This window comes from Anomaloglossus baeobatrachus, chromosome 8 (assembly GCF_048569485.1).
Source record: "Anomaloglossus baeobatrachus isolate aAnoBae1 chromosome 8, aAnoBae1.hap1, whole genome shotgun sequence".
NCBI lineage: Eukaryota > Metazoa > Chordata > Amphibia > Anura > Aromobatidae > Anomaloglossus > Anomaloglossus baeobatrachus.
This window is the reverse complement of record NC_134360.1, coordinates 207,987,907-208,005,470: the sequence shown is the minus strand read 5'-3', so window position 1 is coordinate 208,005,470 and position 17,564 is coordinate 207,987,907. Positions and strand designations below refer to the sequence as shown.

The 17,564-nt window shown below is 48.0% G+C and overlaps 1 protein-coding gene across 2 annotated transcripts in view; it reads right to left on the bottom strand.

Moving 5' to 3' along the window:
• CYB5RL (cytochrome b5 reductase like) overlaps positions 1-17,564 on the bottom strand; it is a 32,332-nt gene that overhangs the window by 13,724 nt on the left and 1,044 nt on the right. For both annotated transcript variants that reach the window (XM_075320121.1, XM_075320122.1), the window contains exons 2-4: positions 13,764-13,950; positions 13,211-13,359; positions 5,128-5,215 (exon numbers count right to left, since the gene is read on the bottom strand). In XM_075320121.1, coding sequence (XP_075176236.1) covers positions 5,128-5,215; positions 13,211-13,359; positions 13,764-13,937 — 411 coding nt within the window. In that variant the 5' untranslated portion in view covers positions 13,938-13,950. The remainder of the gene's footprint in view (positions 1-5,127; positions 5,216-13,210; positions 13,360-13,763; positions 13,951-17,564) is intronic.

The following is a 17,564-nucleotide window of genomic DNA, read 5'->3' as shown; positions in this document are numbered from 1 at the left end:
AGCCTTCCAGTCCGGCGGATTCTGCTGTGGGCGGAGGCCACAGCCTCCACCATCTCCGCAGTTCACATCCCGGGCGTAGAAAACTGGGAAGCAGACTTTCTCAGTCGTCAGGGCATGGATGCGGGGGAATGGTCTCTTCACCCAGACGTGTTTCGAGAGATCTGTCGCCGCTGGGGAACGCCGGACGTCGATCTCATGGCGTCACGGCACAACAACAAGGTCCCGGCCTTCATGGCACGGTTTCAAGATCACAGAGCTTTGGCGGCGGACGCGTTAGTTCAGGATTGGTCGCAGTTTCGACTCCCTTATGTGTTTCCTCCTCTGGCGATGTTGCCCAGAGTGTTACGCAAGATCAGATCCGACTGTCGTCGCGCCATTCTCGTCGCTCCAGATTGGCCGAGGCGGTCGTGGTACCCGGATCTGTGGCATCTCACGGTGGATCAGCCGTGGGAGCTTCCAGACCGCACAGACCTGCTGTCACAAGGCCCGTTTTTCCATCTGAATTCTGCGGCCCTCAACCTGACTGTGTGGCCATTGAGTCCTGGCTCCTAGCGTCGTCGGGTTTATCGCAGGATGTCATTGCCACTATGAGACAGGCCAGGAAACCAACGTCCGCCAAGATCTATTACAGGTCGTGGCGGATCTTCTTGTCCTGGTGCTCTGATAAGGGTTTTACTCCCTGGCCTTTTGCCTTACCCATTTTTCTTTCATTCCTTCAATCCGGAATGGACAAGGGTTTGTCACTCGGCTCTCTCAAGGGACAAGTATCGGCGCTCTCAGTATTTTTTCAAAAGCGCCTGGCAAGGCTTCCGCAGGTCCGCACGTTCCTGCAGGGAGTTTGCCACATAGTTCCACCCTACAAGCGTCCGCTGGAACCCTGGGATCTTAACAGGGTGTTAATGGCTCTTCAAAAACCACCTTTCGAGCCGCTGAGGGTGGTTTCTTTATCGCGTCTTTCGCAGAAGGTGGCTTTTCTTGTGGCAATTACCTCACTCCGAAGAGTGTCGGAGCTTGCAGCGCTGTCATGCAAATCCCCTTTCCTGGTTTTTCACCAGGATAAGGTGGTTCTGCGTCCTATCCCGGAGTTTCTCCCTAAGGTGGTATCTCCTTTTCATCTCAATCAGGATATCTCCTTACCGTCATTTTGCCCTCATCCAGTTCACCAGTGTGAAAAGGATTTGCATTCATTAGATCTAGTGAGAGCACTCCGGCTCTACGTGTCTCGCACGGCGCCCCTGCGCCGTTCAGATGCGCTCTTTGTCCTGGTCGCTGGCCAGCGTAAAGGTTCGCAGGCTTCCAAGTCAACTTTGGCTCGGTGGATCAAGGAACCGATTCTTGAAGCCTACCGTTCTTCGGGGCTTCCTCTTCCTTCGGGGCTGAAAGCCCATTCTACCAGAGCCGTGGGTGCGTCCTGGGCATTGCGACACCGGGCTACGGCTCAGCAGGTGTGTCAGGCAGCTACCTGGTCTAGTCTGCACACCTTCACAAAACACTATCAGGTGCATACCTATGCTTCGGCAGACGCCAGTCTAGGTAGGCGAGTCCTTCAGGCGGCGGTTGCCCACCTGTAGGAAGGGGTCGTTTTTCGGCTCTCTGTTATTGAGGTATTCTTTTACCCACCCAGGGACTGCTTTTGGACGTCCCAATTGTCTGGGTCTCCCAATGGAGCGACAAAGAAGAAGGGAATTTTGTTTACTTACCGTAAATTCCTTTTCTTCTAGCTCCTATTGGGAGACCCAGCACCCGCCCCTGTTCCCTTCGGGCTGTTGTTCTTTTGTGTACACATGTTGTTCATGTTGAATTGTTCCTTTGGTTCATGGTTTTCAGTTCTCCGAACATCCTTCGGATTGAATTTACCTTAGACCAATTTATAAGTTTCCTCCTTCCTGCTTTTGCACCAAAACTGAGGAGCCCGTGATGCACGTGAGGGTGTATAGGCAGAGGGGAGGGGTTACACTTTTTAAGGTGTAATACTTTGTGTGGCCTCCGGAGGCAGAAGCTATACACCCAATTGTCTGGGTCTCCCAATAGGAGCTAGAAGAAAAGGAATTTACGGTAAGTAAACAAAATTCCCTTCTTTGATATCATAATTCAGCAATACGTTATTTACTAGGGATGATCGAATACCTCAAATATTCGGCTTCACGAATATTTTCCGAATAGGTCGCCGCTATGCGAATATTCGATGTGCAATGTAAGTCTATGGGAAGACTGAATAGTTCCGAATAATTGTTATTCCAGTTTCTCATAGATTTACATTGCGCATCGAATATTTGCGAATAGTCGAATAGCGGCGACCTATTTGGAAAATATTTGCGAAGCCGACTATTTTAGGTATTCGATCATCCCTAATATTTACCAATGAGGAGCAGATTGTATAATCTGTTAATTCCTACCCAGGTTTTCAGGCCGCTGACCAGCGGATGTCCTCTCTGATTGAATATTGATGAGCTGCAGCCAATCAGCAGATGTTGATTGGATGCAGCGGTCAAATGACACAACAATGTCATGTCACCTGCCAGTATAAGCAGCACTGACATTGCTGGAATGGCGCCGCTGTGGGAGGGAGGAAAGCATCTATTGTTTTTATTTGATATGGAGCCTCAAATTGATTATGCAGAGGCTGTCCAGACATGTACAACCCCTTTAAAACTGGTTGGCAATTTTCTCGATAAGCCATTTACTAATTGGATTAATTTATTTTATACTTTGATAGATCGTACGTTTTAAGAATGCAGCGCTACTAATTATGTGTATTTTTTCATTATTTTATATCGAATGAGGCAAAGGGTCATTAGTGATTCGAACTTGTGTTCTTATTTTGCAAAATTATTTTATTTATATTATTTTACATATTATTACATTTTTTTAAAAACTTATTACCGTATTCAATAGTCCCTTAGGGGACTTGAAGCTGCGATCATCCAACCGCTTGTGCTATACATAGCAGTGCATTAGCACCGCCATGTATAGTGAAACTCATGATCTCCTATGAACTTAAGCTAAATTCTGGCTTTCACAGTAGTATTGTAAGACAGGCTCTACAGCAGACAGTCAGCTGTCATGGCAGCCCATCGGTACCCTGCAATCAATTGGCGCGCCAATGGGCAGATGAAATTGCGCTACACCCTCTGCTGGAGCACGTTAAATGCCGCTGTCAGAGATTAACAGTGGCACTTAAGAAGTTAACAGCCACAGGTAGAGCTAAGCTCCATCCACAGCTGTTATAGGCACATGATGGCAAATTAAATCAGCCATCATCTGCTGGGAAAGATATGGGCTTGGCGTGCGAGCCCGAATCAAAATCAGGGGCACAACCTTTGACGTGCCTGAACATCAAAAGTCATGAAATGATTAAAGAGTGCCATGATTGGAAGTTCTCATATCTGTAAGGCTAAGTGCACACATCAGTTTTTTGCCATCAGGCATGATCCGGCAAAAAAAAAATGATGCGACGGATCCGGTGAAAAAAACGGATCAGTTTTTTCTATCCGTTTCTTCCGTTTTTTTGACGGATCCGTTTTGATACTGAGCATACTCAGTTCAAAAAAACAGATCTGGTAGCCGTAATCCGTTTTTTGCCGTATTACGCCGGATCCGGCGTCCATAGGCTTCCATTATAAAACACGCCGTACGGCGCCGGATCCGGCGCAATCCGTATTTTTTTCCGGACACAAAAACGTTCACCTCAACGTTCCATCCGGCCACCGGACAAGCAAATTTTGCCGATCTGACGAAAGCTGGTTGGAACGCAAGGCCATCCAGCGCGAATAGAAGTCTATGGGGGGAAAAAACGCATCCGGCGTCAACAGACGCCGGATGCGTTTTTTCATGTTTCTGCTGAATTGTGCCCAATGGCCAAAAACTGATGTGTGTACGCAGCCTAAAATGGGAGGAGGGTAATGTACTGATCATTGGGTTCCGACTACTGGGACAAGTCTTAACATGGTCAAGCATGAGCCCCTTCTGCTACGTTTATTCCCTATTGGACTAAAAAGAGATAGTGCTGTACTCAAAGTCCCATAGAGAATGAATGCAGTGCAGGTGAGCATGGTCAACCTCAGCACCATTATGGCGAGGCTTTTAAGATCCCCATCCTCAGGATTGCAGCAGTCGGAAAGTTAACCACTATCTTACAGATAGGAGGTAATTTCCAAACTTTGCACAAACTCCTTAAGCTGGGTTCACACACAACGACAACGACGTCGCTGTTACGTCACCATTTCCTGTGACGTAACAGCGACCTTAGATGATCGCTAGTAAGCTGTCAAACATGTAATTTGGAGCAGCGATCATAGCGACCTCGACGGTCTTTGTGCGGTGTCACACGCGTCGCTGTGCGACGACTCAGACCTTGATAGAGGCGTGGTGTTTACCCCTAGACATGTTTTGCGTTGCCTCTTTTCACGCCCCTCTGTTCCGATTGGTGATCGCTACAGCGCCTTTGTGTTGCCTTTTTTCACGCCCCTCTATTCCGATTGGTGATCACTACAGCGACACCTGATTGGGTGACCGTGCCAAACAAAGGAAGACGCAGTAGTGCTTTCATTCATTCTATTTCATTTCATTCAGATCCACAAAGAACGACACACTAGCGACACCAGACAGAGAATCTACTACGTGGAACAAAGAATGGAACTTAAAGAATGAAATCACCAACGCCTTCGGCAAGGTACCCAATCGGAACGCTGTTGTAACCACCAATTGGAGTCGTAGGGGCGTTGCAAAATACACCGCAAAAACACGTCCTTGTCCTGCTTTAAGTCCTACGTCACTGCCTTCAGCGTCGTCGCGACCGTCGCTGCTGCGGTGTCAAACACAAGGATGCTGAGCTTATCATCATGGCGCAGCGGGATAGCAGCGATCAAAAAAATGACCTGGAATATTCAGGAGCAAGCAGCGATTTCGCAGCAGGGGTCTGATCGTTGTTATGTGTCACACACAGCGACGTTACTGTTGAGGTCGTTGCTACGTCACAGAAAATGGCGACTTAGCAGCGATGTCGTTGTCGTCGTGGCTATGTGTGACACCACCTTTAACCTATGACCTGGTCATACCTGGCGATAATCTGCAGAGACATTGTAGTGATAAAACAACCAACATAATTCATATAAGAGGTAGCTGTACCTTTATTAAAACTTCAAAATAGCCCTTCACATCCACAGGACTGATGGGGGTGTACGCTCTTTGGATCTCCACTCCATTTACCACACCTCTGCAAAATTAAAAATACAACAGTCAACTTTTCAGAAGGCGCTTAATATAGAATTGGGTTGGAGGTGACGATCAAGGCGTGGGAAGGAGAGGATTGCATAGGTAGAGCTCAGCCTGCCCGGCATGTGTCGTATAGGTCGGGAAGAGGTTCACTACTTATGCCATTCTATTAAAGTGTTCGTCTGTATTAAAAGAAGCTTAGCTAGATTGTTAATGGTCTCCAGTGATAAACCTTAGGTGATTGTACACTTTACCAAGAACAGGAAGGGAGGAATCAAAACTTTGCCTCCTTTTCCATTATCCCCTTCACCCTCGGATGATTTTCCGTTTTTTGTTTTTCTTTTTTGCTCCCCTTCTTCTGAACGCCGTATCTTTTTTATTTTTCCGTCAATCTTCCCATATAAGGACTTGTTTTTTGCGGGACAAGTTGCACTTTTAAATGACACCATAAGTTTTACCGTATAGTGTACTGGAAAACAACAAAAAAATTTCGAGTGCGGAAAAACTGCAAAAAAAAAAGCGTGATTGCACAATAGTTTTTGGGATATTTTATTCACCATGTTCACTATATGATAAAACTGATGTGTTGGTATGACGTCTCAGGTCGGTGCGAGTTTGTAGACACCAAACATGAATAGGTTTACTTTTATCTAATGGGTTAAAATTCACAAGTCTGTCCAAAAAAAGTGACACAGGTTTCGCGCCATTTTCCGAAACATGCAGCGTTCTCATTTTCCAGGATCCATGGCTCAGTGACTGCTTATTTTTTTGAGTCTCGAGCTGACGTTTCTAATGGTACCATTTTTGCGCAGATGCTACATTTTGATCGCCTGTTTTTGCATTTTGCGTAAAATTTGCGGCAACCAAAAAACGTAATTTTTGTCGTTTGGAATTTTTTGCTGCTACGCCGTTTACCGATCTATTTTGTAGAGCCAGCATTTCTGAACGCGGCGATACCAAATATGTGTATATTTTTTATTCTTTTAACCCTTTAATTTTCAATGGGCCGAATGATGATTTGAACTTTTAGGTTTCTGTTTTGTATTTGATTTTTTTTTTTACATTTTTTTACAACTTTTTTTCAACTAATTTTTCTAATGTAAAAGGTGAAAATATTTGATCTTTTTTTGCCTAAAAGACAAAAGGAAATACATCATACCTTTTAGAGATCATATCCTCTTCAACTTGTTATCTGGTCACAATAAGGCTATGTGCGCACATTGCAGTTTTGTTTCTTCAGCAAAAAACACACCCTCTGGCTGCAAAAAACGCATCAATAAATGCATGTGTTTTTGCCACGTTTTGGGTGTAATTTTTTCCCCATGCGTTTTTTTCAGTATATTCAATGTAAAAACGCAGAAAAGAAGTGATATGCTGCTCCTGTTTTCCGCACCCAAAACTGCAGGCAAAAAAGAAGCAACGTGCGCACAGCCTTCCTGAATTCTCATAGACTTTGCTGGGGAAGTGAATACATGCAGTTTAGGGTATCAAACTGCACCAAAAATGCATCAGAAATTGCACCGTGCACACAAGGCCTAACAGTAATTTCTTTTTCGCTCCTAATTGGGAGACCCAGACAGTGGGTGTATAGCTACTGCCTCTGGAGGCCGCACAAAGAACTACACTTAAAAGTGTAAGGCCCCTCCCCTTCTGGCTATACACCCTCCCGTAGGAGTACGGATTCCTCAGTTTTAGCTTTGTGCGCAGGAGGTCAGACACGCACGCATAGCTCCATTGTTTTTAGTCAGCAGCAGCTGCTGACTATGTCGGATGGAAGAAAAGAGGGCCCATACAGGGCTCCCAGCATGCTCCCTTCTCACCCCACTGTATGTCGGAGGTGTTTGTAAGGTTGAGGTACCCATTGCGGGTACGGCGGCAGGAGCCCACATGCTGATTCCTTCCCCATCCCTTTTTACAGGGCTCTGGGTGAAGTGGGATTTACTGGTCTCCAGGCACTGAGACCGTGCTCCATCTACAGCCCCTGGAGAAGATGCTGGATGGAGCGGAGTACATCAGGGACATGGCCCTGCTTCCTCAAGGTACTCTGTGTCCCCGTGCATTTGGCGCTCACACCGCAGCATGCTGGGTGTTGTAGTGCGCCGGGGGACATCAGCGCTACGGCGCTTGTGCCATGGCCTCATTCAGCTTCGCTGAAGCAGGCACACTTCTGGGAATCGGTCGCGCCGGCCGCTGGGACTGCGGCGCGGCTGGCACTTGTGGTGCGCCGGGGACTTCAGCGCGGCCCGCGCTTTTACGGCGGCCGCGCTGATAACTCGAGTCCCCGGCTTTTGCGGCCTGCTTCCGTTCGTTCCCGCCCCCAGACCTGCCAGTCAGGAGAGGGGCGGGACGCTGGCCACTTCTGGAAATCGGTCACGCCGGCCGCTGGGACTGCGGCGCGGCTGGCACTTGTGGTGCGCCGGGGACTTCAGCGCGGCCCGCGCTTTTACGGCGGCCGCGCTGATAACTCGAGTCCCCGGCTTTTGCGGCCTGCTTCCGTTCGTTCCCGCCCCCAGACCTGCCAGTCAGGAGAGGGGCGGGACGCTGGCCAGTGCATCAGCGCCGAGGGCTGGAGTCGTTTTTACATACTCCAGCCCTCACAATCGGCACAGAGGGGACACTGTTTCCCGCACTTTTGTTTGGGAACTCCCACGGACCGCCCCTCTCCACAGACGCCGGCAGCCATTCCTGCTGACACGCTGAGCTGCAGAGGGGAGCCGGGGAGACCCAGACAAGGAATTCTGCGCCTCTTACCCGCTATTCAGCGGGCGGTAAGCAGCCCTCAGGGCTCACCCCCTCTTGTGCCAGTAGTATTCTTAGTATTTTGTTTCTACAGATACTTGGTATTACATAGCGCTGGTCGCCCTTTGGCTATAGACTCTCTCACATTGCAGAGAGCCAGCAGCATGTCGTCCGTAAAACGCAAGGGTGCCAAGGCACAGACATTATATGCTTCCTGCACCGCATGTGGGACTTTTCTACCAGCAGGCTCCACGGACCCCCATTGTGTGCAGTGCTCGGCCCCTGCGGCGCTTGCACAGTCGGGACCTCTGCTGGACGTGACCCAGGGTGTACCACCTGTGAATGCTGTCCAGGTGACAGGAACTGAGTTTGCAGCTTTTGCTGACAGAATGTCTCTCACTATGTCACAAATTCTTGACACATTGCGAGCTAGGCCTGTACTTCAGGCCACGGACACTGTGCAATCATTGCCCCCTGGTCCCCCACAGCTCCAAGCTCCGGGACGGGCATATACACCTCAGGGTGAAGACTCTGACTCGGACGATGGCCCCGGGCAGCCTAAGCGGGCTCGCTATGACGGGCCTTCACATTCATCTCAATGGTCAGGATCCCAGCGAGATGAATCTATGGGTGATGAGGCGGACGTAACTGATCAGGATTCTGATCCTGGGACCGCTCTCAATCTAGATACACCAGATGGTGACGCCATAGTTAATGATCTTATATTTAACATCAATAAGATGTTAAATATTTCCCCACCAGCTCCTCTTGTAGAGGAGTCAGCTTCGCAGCACGAGAGAATCCATTTCAGATACCCTAAGCGTACATTAAGCACTTTTCTGGACCACGCTGACTTTAGAGACGCAATCCAGAAACCCCACGCTTATCCTGAAAGGCGTTTTCCTAAACGGCTTAAAGATACACGCTACCCTTTTCCCCCTGAGGTGGTCAAGGGTTGGACCCAGTGTCCAAAAGTGGATCCTCCAATTTCCAGGCTTGCAGCTAGATCCTTGGTTGCAGTTGAAGATGGAGCGGCACTTAAAGATGCCACTGACAGGCAGATGGAGCTCTGGCTGAAATCCATCTATGAAGCGATTGGAGCGTCATTAGCGCCTTCTTTTGCGGCCGTATGGGCACTCCAAGCTATCTCAGCCGGGCTTGCGCGAGTCGACTCAGTCACACGTGCATTTGCCCCGCAGGTAGCACCATTGACCTCGCAAATGGCGGCATTCGCGTCGTACGCGATTAATGCTGTTCTTGACGCTACAAGCCGCACGGCAGTGGCGTCAGCCAACTCCGTTGTTTTGCGTAGGGCCCTGTGGTTGAGACATTGGAAAGCAGATTCTCATTCCAAGAAGTGCTTAACCAATTTGCCTTTTTCTCGTGACCGATTGTTTGGAGAGCGTTTGGATGAAATCATCAAACACTCCAAGGGTAAGGACTCATCCTTACCGCAACACAGACAAAACAAACCCCAACAGAGGAAGGGTCAGTCTGGTTATCGGTCCTTTCGAGGACCGGGCAGGTCCCAATTCGCCTCGTCAAAAAAGACTCAAAAAGACCAGAGACGCTCAGATTCTTGGAGGTCTCAGTCACGCCCAAAAAGGACAGCCGGAGGAACCGTTGCCAAGACGGCGTCCTCCTGACTTGCGGTCTCCGATTCCCACACCCGCGGTCGGTGGGAGGCTTTCCCACTTTGGCGACATTTGGCTGTCACGCGTCAAAGACCGTTGGGTGAGGGATATTCTGTCTCACGGGTACAGGATAGAGTTCAGTTCTCGTCCGCCAACTCGTTTCTTCAGAACTTCTCCACCACCAGACCGAGCCGATGCTCTGTTGCAGGCGGTGGCCGCTCTAAAGGCGGAAGGAGTGGTGACCTCCGTCCCTCTTCAGGAACAAGGTCACGGTTTTTACTCCAATCTGTTTGTGGTCCCAAAAAAGGACGGATCGTATCGACCCGTCCTGGATCTAAAGTTGCTCAACAGACACGTAAAAGTCAGGAGGTTCCGGATGGAATCCCTACGCTCCGTCATAGCCTCAATGTCTCAAGGAGATTTTCTAGCATCAATAGATATCAAAGATGCGTATCTCCACGTGCCGATTGCACCAGAGCATCAGCGTTTCCTACGCTTCGTCATACACGACGAACACCTACAGTTCGTAGCGTTACCTTTCGGTCTGGCAACAGCCCCCCGGGTCTTCACCAAAGTCATGGCAGCAGTAGTAGCTGTTCTGCACTCGCAGGGTCACTCGGTCATCCCGTATCTAGACGACCTGCTTATAAAGGCACCCTCTCAAGAGGCATGCCAACACAGTCTGAAGGTGGCACTAGACACTCTCCAGAGTTTCGGGTGGATTATCAACTTTCCAAAGTCTCATCTAACCCCGACCCAATCTCTGACTTATCTTGGCATGGAGTTTCATACTCTCTCAGCGATAGTGAGGCTTCCACTGGACAAGCAGTGCTCGCTACGGACTCGAGTGCAATCTCTCCTTCAGAGCCAGTCGCACTCACTGAGGCGCCTCATGCATTTCCTAGGAAAGATGGTAGCAGCAATGGAGGCAGTCCCGTTCGCGCAGTTTCATCTGCGCCCTCTACAATGGGACATTCTACGCCAATGGGATGGGAAATCGACGTCCCTCGACAGGACTGTCTCCCTCTCTCAAACTGCCAAGGACTCTCTGCGTTGGTGGCTTCTCCCCACCTCATTGTCACAGGGAAAGTCGTTCCTTCCCCCGTCCTGGGCAGTGGTCACGACGGATGCGAGCCTATCAGGGTGGGGAGCGGTGTTTCTCCACCACAGGGCTCAGGGGACGTGGACTCAGGAAGAGTCCACCCTGCAGATCAATGTTCTGGAAATCAGAGCAATCTATCTTGCCCTGCGAGCCTTCCAACAATGGCTGGAAGGCAAGCAGATTCGGATTCAGTCGGACAATTCCACGGCGGTGGCGTACATCAACCACCAAGGGGGAACACGCAGTCGCCAAGCTTTTCAAGAAGTCCAGCGGATTTTGACGTGGGTGGAAAGCAGAGCGTCCACCATATCCGCAGTTCACATCCCAGGCGTGGAAAACTGGGAAGCAGACTTTCTCAGTCGCCAGGGCATGGACGCAGGAGAATGGTCCCTTCACCCGGACGTGTTTCAACAGATCTGTTGCCGCTGGGGGACGCCGGACGTCGATCTGATGGCGTCACGGCACAACAACAAGGTCCCAGTTTTCATGGCACGGTCTCACGATCACCGAGCGCTGGCGGCAGACGCCTTGGTTCAGGATTGGTCGCAATTCCGACTCCCCTATGTGTTCCCACCTCTAGCATTGTTACCCAGAGTTCTCCGGAAAATCAAGTCCGACTGCCATCGAGCCATACTCGTCGCTCCAGATTGGCCAAGAAGGTCGTGGTACCCGGATCTGTGGCATCTCACGGTAGGCCAACCGTGGACACTACCAAACCGTCCAGATTTGCTGTCTCAAGGGCCGTTTTTCCATCTGAATTCTGCGGCCCTGAACCTGACTGTGTGGCCATTGAGTCCTGGATCCTAGCGGCCTCAGGTTTATCTCATGAAGTTGTTGCCACAATGAGACAGGCTAGAAAACCATCCTCAGCTAAGATCTATCACAGGACGTGGAAGATATTCTTAGCGTGGTGCTTGGCTCAAGGGTTTTCTCCCTGGCCATTTGCATTGCCAATTTTTCTTTCCTTCCTGCAGTCTGGGTTGGAAAAAGGTTTGTCGCTTAGCTCGCTTAAGGGTCAAGTCTCCGCGCTATCCGTATTCTTTCAGAAGCGCTTGGCACGGCTTTCTAAAGTACGCACGTTTCTCCAAGGAGTTTGTCATATCGTTCCTCCTTACAGACGGCCATTGGAACCCTGGGATCTGAACAAGGTTCTCATTGCTCTCCAGAAGCCGCCTTTCGAGCCTTTGAAAGAGGTTCCCCTTTCTCGGCTTTCACAAAAGGTAGTTTTTCTTGTGGCGGTCACGTCTCTTCGAAGAGTGTCCGAGCTAGCGGCGTTATCTTGCAAATCTCCCTTCCTGGTGTTTCACCAAGACAAGGTAGTACTGCGTCCAATTCCAGAGTTTTCTCCCAAGGTGGTTTCTTCCTTTCATCTCAATCAGGATATCACTTTGCCATCTTTGTGTCCGCATCCAGTTCACCAATTTGAAAAGGGTTTACATCTGTTGGACCTGGTGAGAGCACTCAGGATTTACATTTCTCGCACGGCATCTCTACGCCGTTCTGATGCGCTCTTTGTCCTAGTCGCTGGTCAGCATAAGGGATCGCAAGCTTCCAAATCCACCCTGGCGCGGTGGATCAAGGAACCAATTCTTCACACATACCGTTCTGCTGGGCTTCCGATTCCATCTGGACTGAAGGCCCATTCTACCAGAGCCGTGGGTGCGTCCTGGGCATTGCGGCATCAGGCTACGGCTCAGCAAGTGTGCCAGGCGGCTACCTGGTCGAGTCTGCACACGTTTACCAAACACTATCAAGTGCATACCTACGCTTCGGCAGATGCCAGCCTAGGTAGACAGGTCCTTCAGGCGGCGGTGGCCCACCTGTAGGAAGAGGCTGTCTGACAGCCCGTTCATGTGGTATCTTTTTACCCACCCAGGGACTGCTTTTGGACGTCCCACTGTCTGGGTCTCCCAATTAGGAGCGAAAAAGAAGAAGGGAATTTTGTTTACTTACCGTAAATTCCTTTTCTTCTAGCTCCAATTGGGAGACCCAGCACCCGCCCTATTTGTTCTTAGGGTTTCGTTTTTCAGGTGCACATGTTGTTCATGTTGTTTCTTAAGTTCTCCGATCTTGTTATCGGATTGAATTTGTTTTTGAAACTGTTATTGGCTTTCCTCCTTCTTGCTTTGGTACTAAAACTGAGGAATCCGTACTCCTACGGGAGGGTGTATAGCCAGAAGGGGAGGGGCCTTACACTTTTAAGTGTAGTTCTTTGTGCGGCCTCCAGAGGCAGTAGCTATACACCCACTGTCTGGGTCTCCCAATTGGAGCTAGAAGAAAAGGAATTTACGGTAAGTAAACAAAATTCCCTTCTTTGATCAGGGGTGCCCAAACTTTTACATGCCACTGTATATCACTGCTCCATTCATTGTTTTGGGGGCTGCAGGAGAAAGCGGAGAATGAATAGAGCGGTGGCACGTATGGGCGGGCGGCCATCACTCCAGTCCTATGGGGCATTTCAGAGCCGCTCTGTGACATGGTGACAATCTATGAACAAGTATCATGTCCGGGGGGGTGATACCTCAGTACAAGATGTTGTCCTAATTTCAGTCCCAAACTGGTCCCGGGTGCGAGTTCAAATCTGTAGCGACCGGTGTCCTCTGTCTCCTGTTCCACGGAGCACAGCGGGAAATCAGTAAATGTTTCTGAACTCAGCAGCACATTGCGGTCCTGTGGGAGGATGGTGGCGGGTTATCACATGATCAGTGATCCTTATCCTTAATTATCATACCCGAACCTTAGACAATGTCGATAATATAATACTTTTTCATTGACACATTTATAATTGCTCCAGAATTACAGCCTGCATCATAATACAGAGCTGCATTCACGCTCCAGAGCTGAAATCTTCCAGCATTATCAGATTTCGCTCTAGTGATTTGCTTTCTGTAAAGCGTCGTCTGTACAAGAAATACAAGGAATAAAAACAAAATGTCTTAATGCATTATATCAGCTCACATAATCTGAGCAGAACTGTGAATGCAGCTCTGGAGTAGAATATAGATTGTAACTGACATCCAGTACAAGAGAGAAGTAATGCAAAGTATATAGAACGTTACTCCACAATTAATTACCTGTACTTTGATTTTCCTTAGGAGGTCAGGGTCATCTTTCTCCTTCGCTTTCTCCCACAATTCCAGCTCCGCCTGATACAGATCGTATATACAGGGGGAGCAGCCGCTTCCGCAGCACTGTGCGGGGGTTGGTTCCACTGGTTTCAGTGACAACCAGTCATTTTTTTTTATCATTGTTGGTCATAACCTGTAAAGAAAAACATAGGGACTTTAAGGAGGGGGGGAGGGGAAAAAAAAAAAAAATTCGATCTGGTGCAAATCGGCAAGAAATCTGCAGCAAGATCTGCATGTGATTTTTAGCACGGTTTTGCAGCCGATCTTACGCTTTCTATTGCTAAGAGTGAAATCCTCCATGGTGCAAAATCTGCAGCATGTTCTGCAGGAGCGGACACAGACAGAAGAGACCCCCGTGTAAGAAGATCATATGGGCCCTTTCCAGTCCAGTAGCTCCTCATAATGTATAATACGATCTCCTTTGGCCCCTTCATCTCTTCGGTCCCTGTGGGGATTGAAGGGTTGCATCAATGGAATCCACCCCTTATTTGTAGATTTCCTTATGGATTTTTTTTTGGTAAGGCTACTTTCACACATCAGTTTTTTGGCATCAGGCACAATCCGGCGTGTGCCTGATGCAACGGATCCGGCGCAGAATATGCAAAAACGGATGCGCCGGATCAGTTTGACAGATCCGGTATACCGGATCCGTAAAAAAAGGATCCGGCGCATCTGTTTTTGCATCCATTTTGTCAGTTTTTTTGCCGGATCCGTTTTTTTACAAAAAAATTGGAGCATGCTCAGTTTAAAAAAAACGGATCCGGCGGCCGCATCCGTTTTTTGCCGCATTACACCGGATCCGGCATCCATAGGCTTCCATTGTAAATCACGCCGTATTGCGTTACAAGAGACGTTCTATCCGGCCGCCGCATTAGCCAATTACGCCGGATCCGGCAAAAGCCAGATGCAACGCAAGGCCATCCAGCACAATCCGACGGTAATACAAATCAATGGGGATAAAACTGATCCGGCGCCGGATCAGTTTTTTTCCGGATTGTGCCTGATGGAAAAAAACTGATGTTTCAAAGTAGCCTTACGCCGGATTCACATCAGCGTTTTCCTGCCGCACTCCCAGATCCGGCACAAGGGCAGTACAGTACAATACAGTTCACTGGCAAGCTCCGGGCACATGTGGTCATGTGACCGGAGCATGTGACAGCATGTAACCAGGGCTTGCCGCACTGTCTGTGAACTGTATTGTACTGTACTGCCCTTGTGCCGGATCTGGCAGTGCGGCAGAATACCGCTGATGTGAAACCAGCCTTAGGCTACTTTCTCACATCAGTTTTTTCCCCATCAGGTACAATCCGGAAAAAAACGGGTAAAACGGATCCGGTACCGCATCCGTTTTATCCCCATAGATTTGCATTGTTACCGGATTGTACCTGATGGCTTTGCGTTGCATCCGTTTTTTTCCGGATGCGGCAAAATGTATCAAAGCGGCGGCCGGAGGCAACGTGTCTTGCAACTTTTTTTGTCCGGCAAAAAAACCCGCATCGCACTGCATCCGGCCGCTGCGGCGCATTTTCAATGCATGCCTATGGACGCCGGATGCGGCGCGATGCGGAAAAAAAATGCATCCGGCCGCCGCATGCGGTTTCTTCCACTGCGCATGCTCAGTAGCGTGCCGCAACCGGAAAAAAACGGACCGGCCGCATGTAAAAACTTATGCAAAGGATGCGGTGTTTTCGCCGCATCCGTTGCATAGGTTTCACAGCCGGATTGAGCCGCAGTGCTCAAACCGGGTGTGTGAAAGTAGCCTTAGCCACAGCTTGAAAGCAAAAAAAAAAAAAAAAGCTGCAATACTATTCATAGCCACTACACAATATATGGCGCTGTGACAGTCCTGGGCACCGTGGATCCGACAATCATATGATTGGTGTGAGGGAGATGGGAGTTCGACCCCCAATCAATCTGATAAAATTAAATGGGTTTTCCAGGTCATTATTTATACATTTCCAGTAGGAGTAATAGAGGAACAGCACAGACCAGAGTTATATGAAAATATATTTCAACCTTTCATCCTCAAGGCTGTGCAATGCTATATATCTCAACTACGATTTGCTTCATTTTTTATTTTGCTGCATCATTTGTTTACAGTACATATTTAAAAAAATAAGTTAGTTTAGTTTAATTCACCACAACAGCAGCAAAACCCCCCCAAAAAACAAATCAGCTGCTTTTTTGCTCTCTCGTTGCTTTTAGAGGAGAAAATACGCTGCAAAAACACTGAAAGAACTGACACGCGGCTTCTTTCAGAAACGCAGCAGTTTTCCATTTAATTCAGAAAGAAAAAGCAAGTGTGTGCATGAGATTTCTGAAATTTGCTAGCTTTAAAAAAAAAAATAAATCAGCTTTTAATTTGCCTAAGGCTATGTTCACACAGGGCTGTTTTGGTAAGTTTTTCCCTGCATTTTGTAGCTGCAGATTTGCCTTGGTTTCATGCAAATCCATGCTAATAAAAAGCTGCTCTTTACAGTCCCAGCAAAGTCTATGAGACTTCTGAAATCTCACACAAACACATCAGGTTTTTTTCCTGACTGTTTTGTCAAATATCTGCGTTTTTGGTCAGGTTTTTAAGGAATGAGCATGCCAATTCTTTGCTGCAAATTTGCTGCATTTTTTCATTGATACAAGCAATTTTGTAGAGAAAAAAAGCAGCAAATCCGCACCAAATCTGCAGCAAAAACACCACGAAAAAAACGCATGAAAAACACATTAAAAAACGCAGATAACTCAAAGGAGATTTCCTGCCACAAGATCAGGTTTTGGTCAGGAAAAAAAAAAACAAAAAAAAACAACTTACCAAAAAAGCCCTGTGTGAACATAGCCTTAGTTTCAGCAACATAAGATGGGATTTATAGAAATCTCCTGCCCGCTGGTTTTCTTTTGTTACTCAGTGCATACTTTATATCCGCATCATCAATTCCTCCTGCAGGTACACTGAGTTTTATGTGCGGATTTTCCCCATAGACTTGCATTAGATGTAGAAAATCTACAAGAAAAAAACCCAAAACAGCTCATGTCTTTAGGCTATGTTCACACAGGGCTTTTTTGGCAAGTTTTTTTTCCTGATCAAAACCTGATCTTGTGGCAGGAAATCTCCTTTTAGTCCTCTGCATTTTTAGTGGTGTTTTTGATGCATTTTTGGTGCGTTTTTTCTACAAAACGGGCTGTATCAATGAAAAAACGTTGCAAAAACGCTGCAAAGAATTGTTATGCTCATTCTTTGATATCTGCAGCAAAAACGCAGGTATTTGACAAAACATTCAGGAAATAATCTGCATGTGTTCGTGTGTGAACAGACTTTGCTGGGACTGTAAAAAACAGCTTTTTATTAGCATGGATTTGCATAAAACCAAGGCAAATCTGCAGCTAAAAAACGCAGCAAAAACTTACCAAAAAAGCCCTGTGTGAACATAAGCCTTAGGCCCTGTGCGCACTTGAAAGGATTTTTCTCAAGAAATTTCTTGAGTCTGAAAGATTAGCGCACTTGCGGTCAAAAAAATGAACCAATAACGCACCGAAAACCGCATGCGTTTTTATCACGTTTTTGATGCGTTTTTCCAGCAGGTTGGTCCCTGCGTTATTTTACCATTATCTATGGCAAAAAACACAGGTACCTGCAGAAAAGTGACATGCACATTCTTTTTCTCAAGAAATTCTGCAGAAAGAATGTTCTTGAGAAAAAAACCGCAGTGTGCGCACAGTTTTTTTTCTATAGGTTTTGCTGGAGAATGTCTGCAG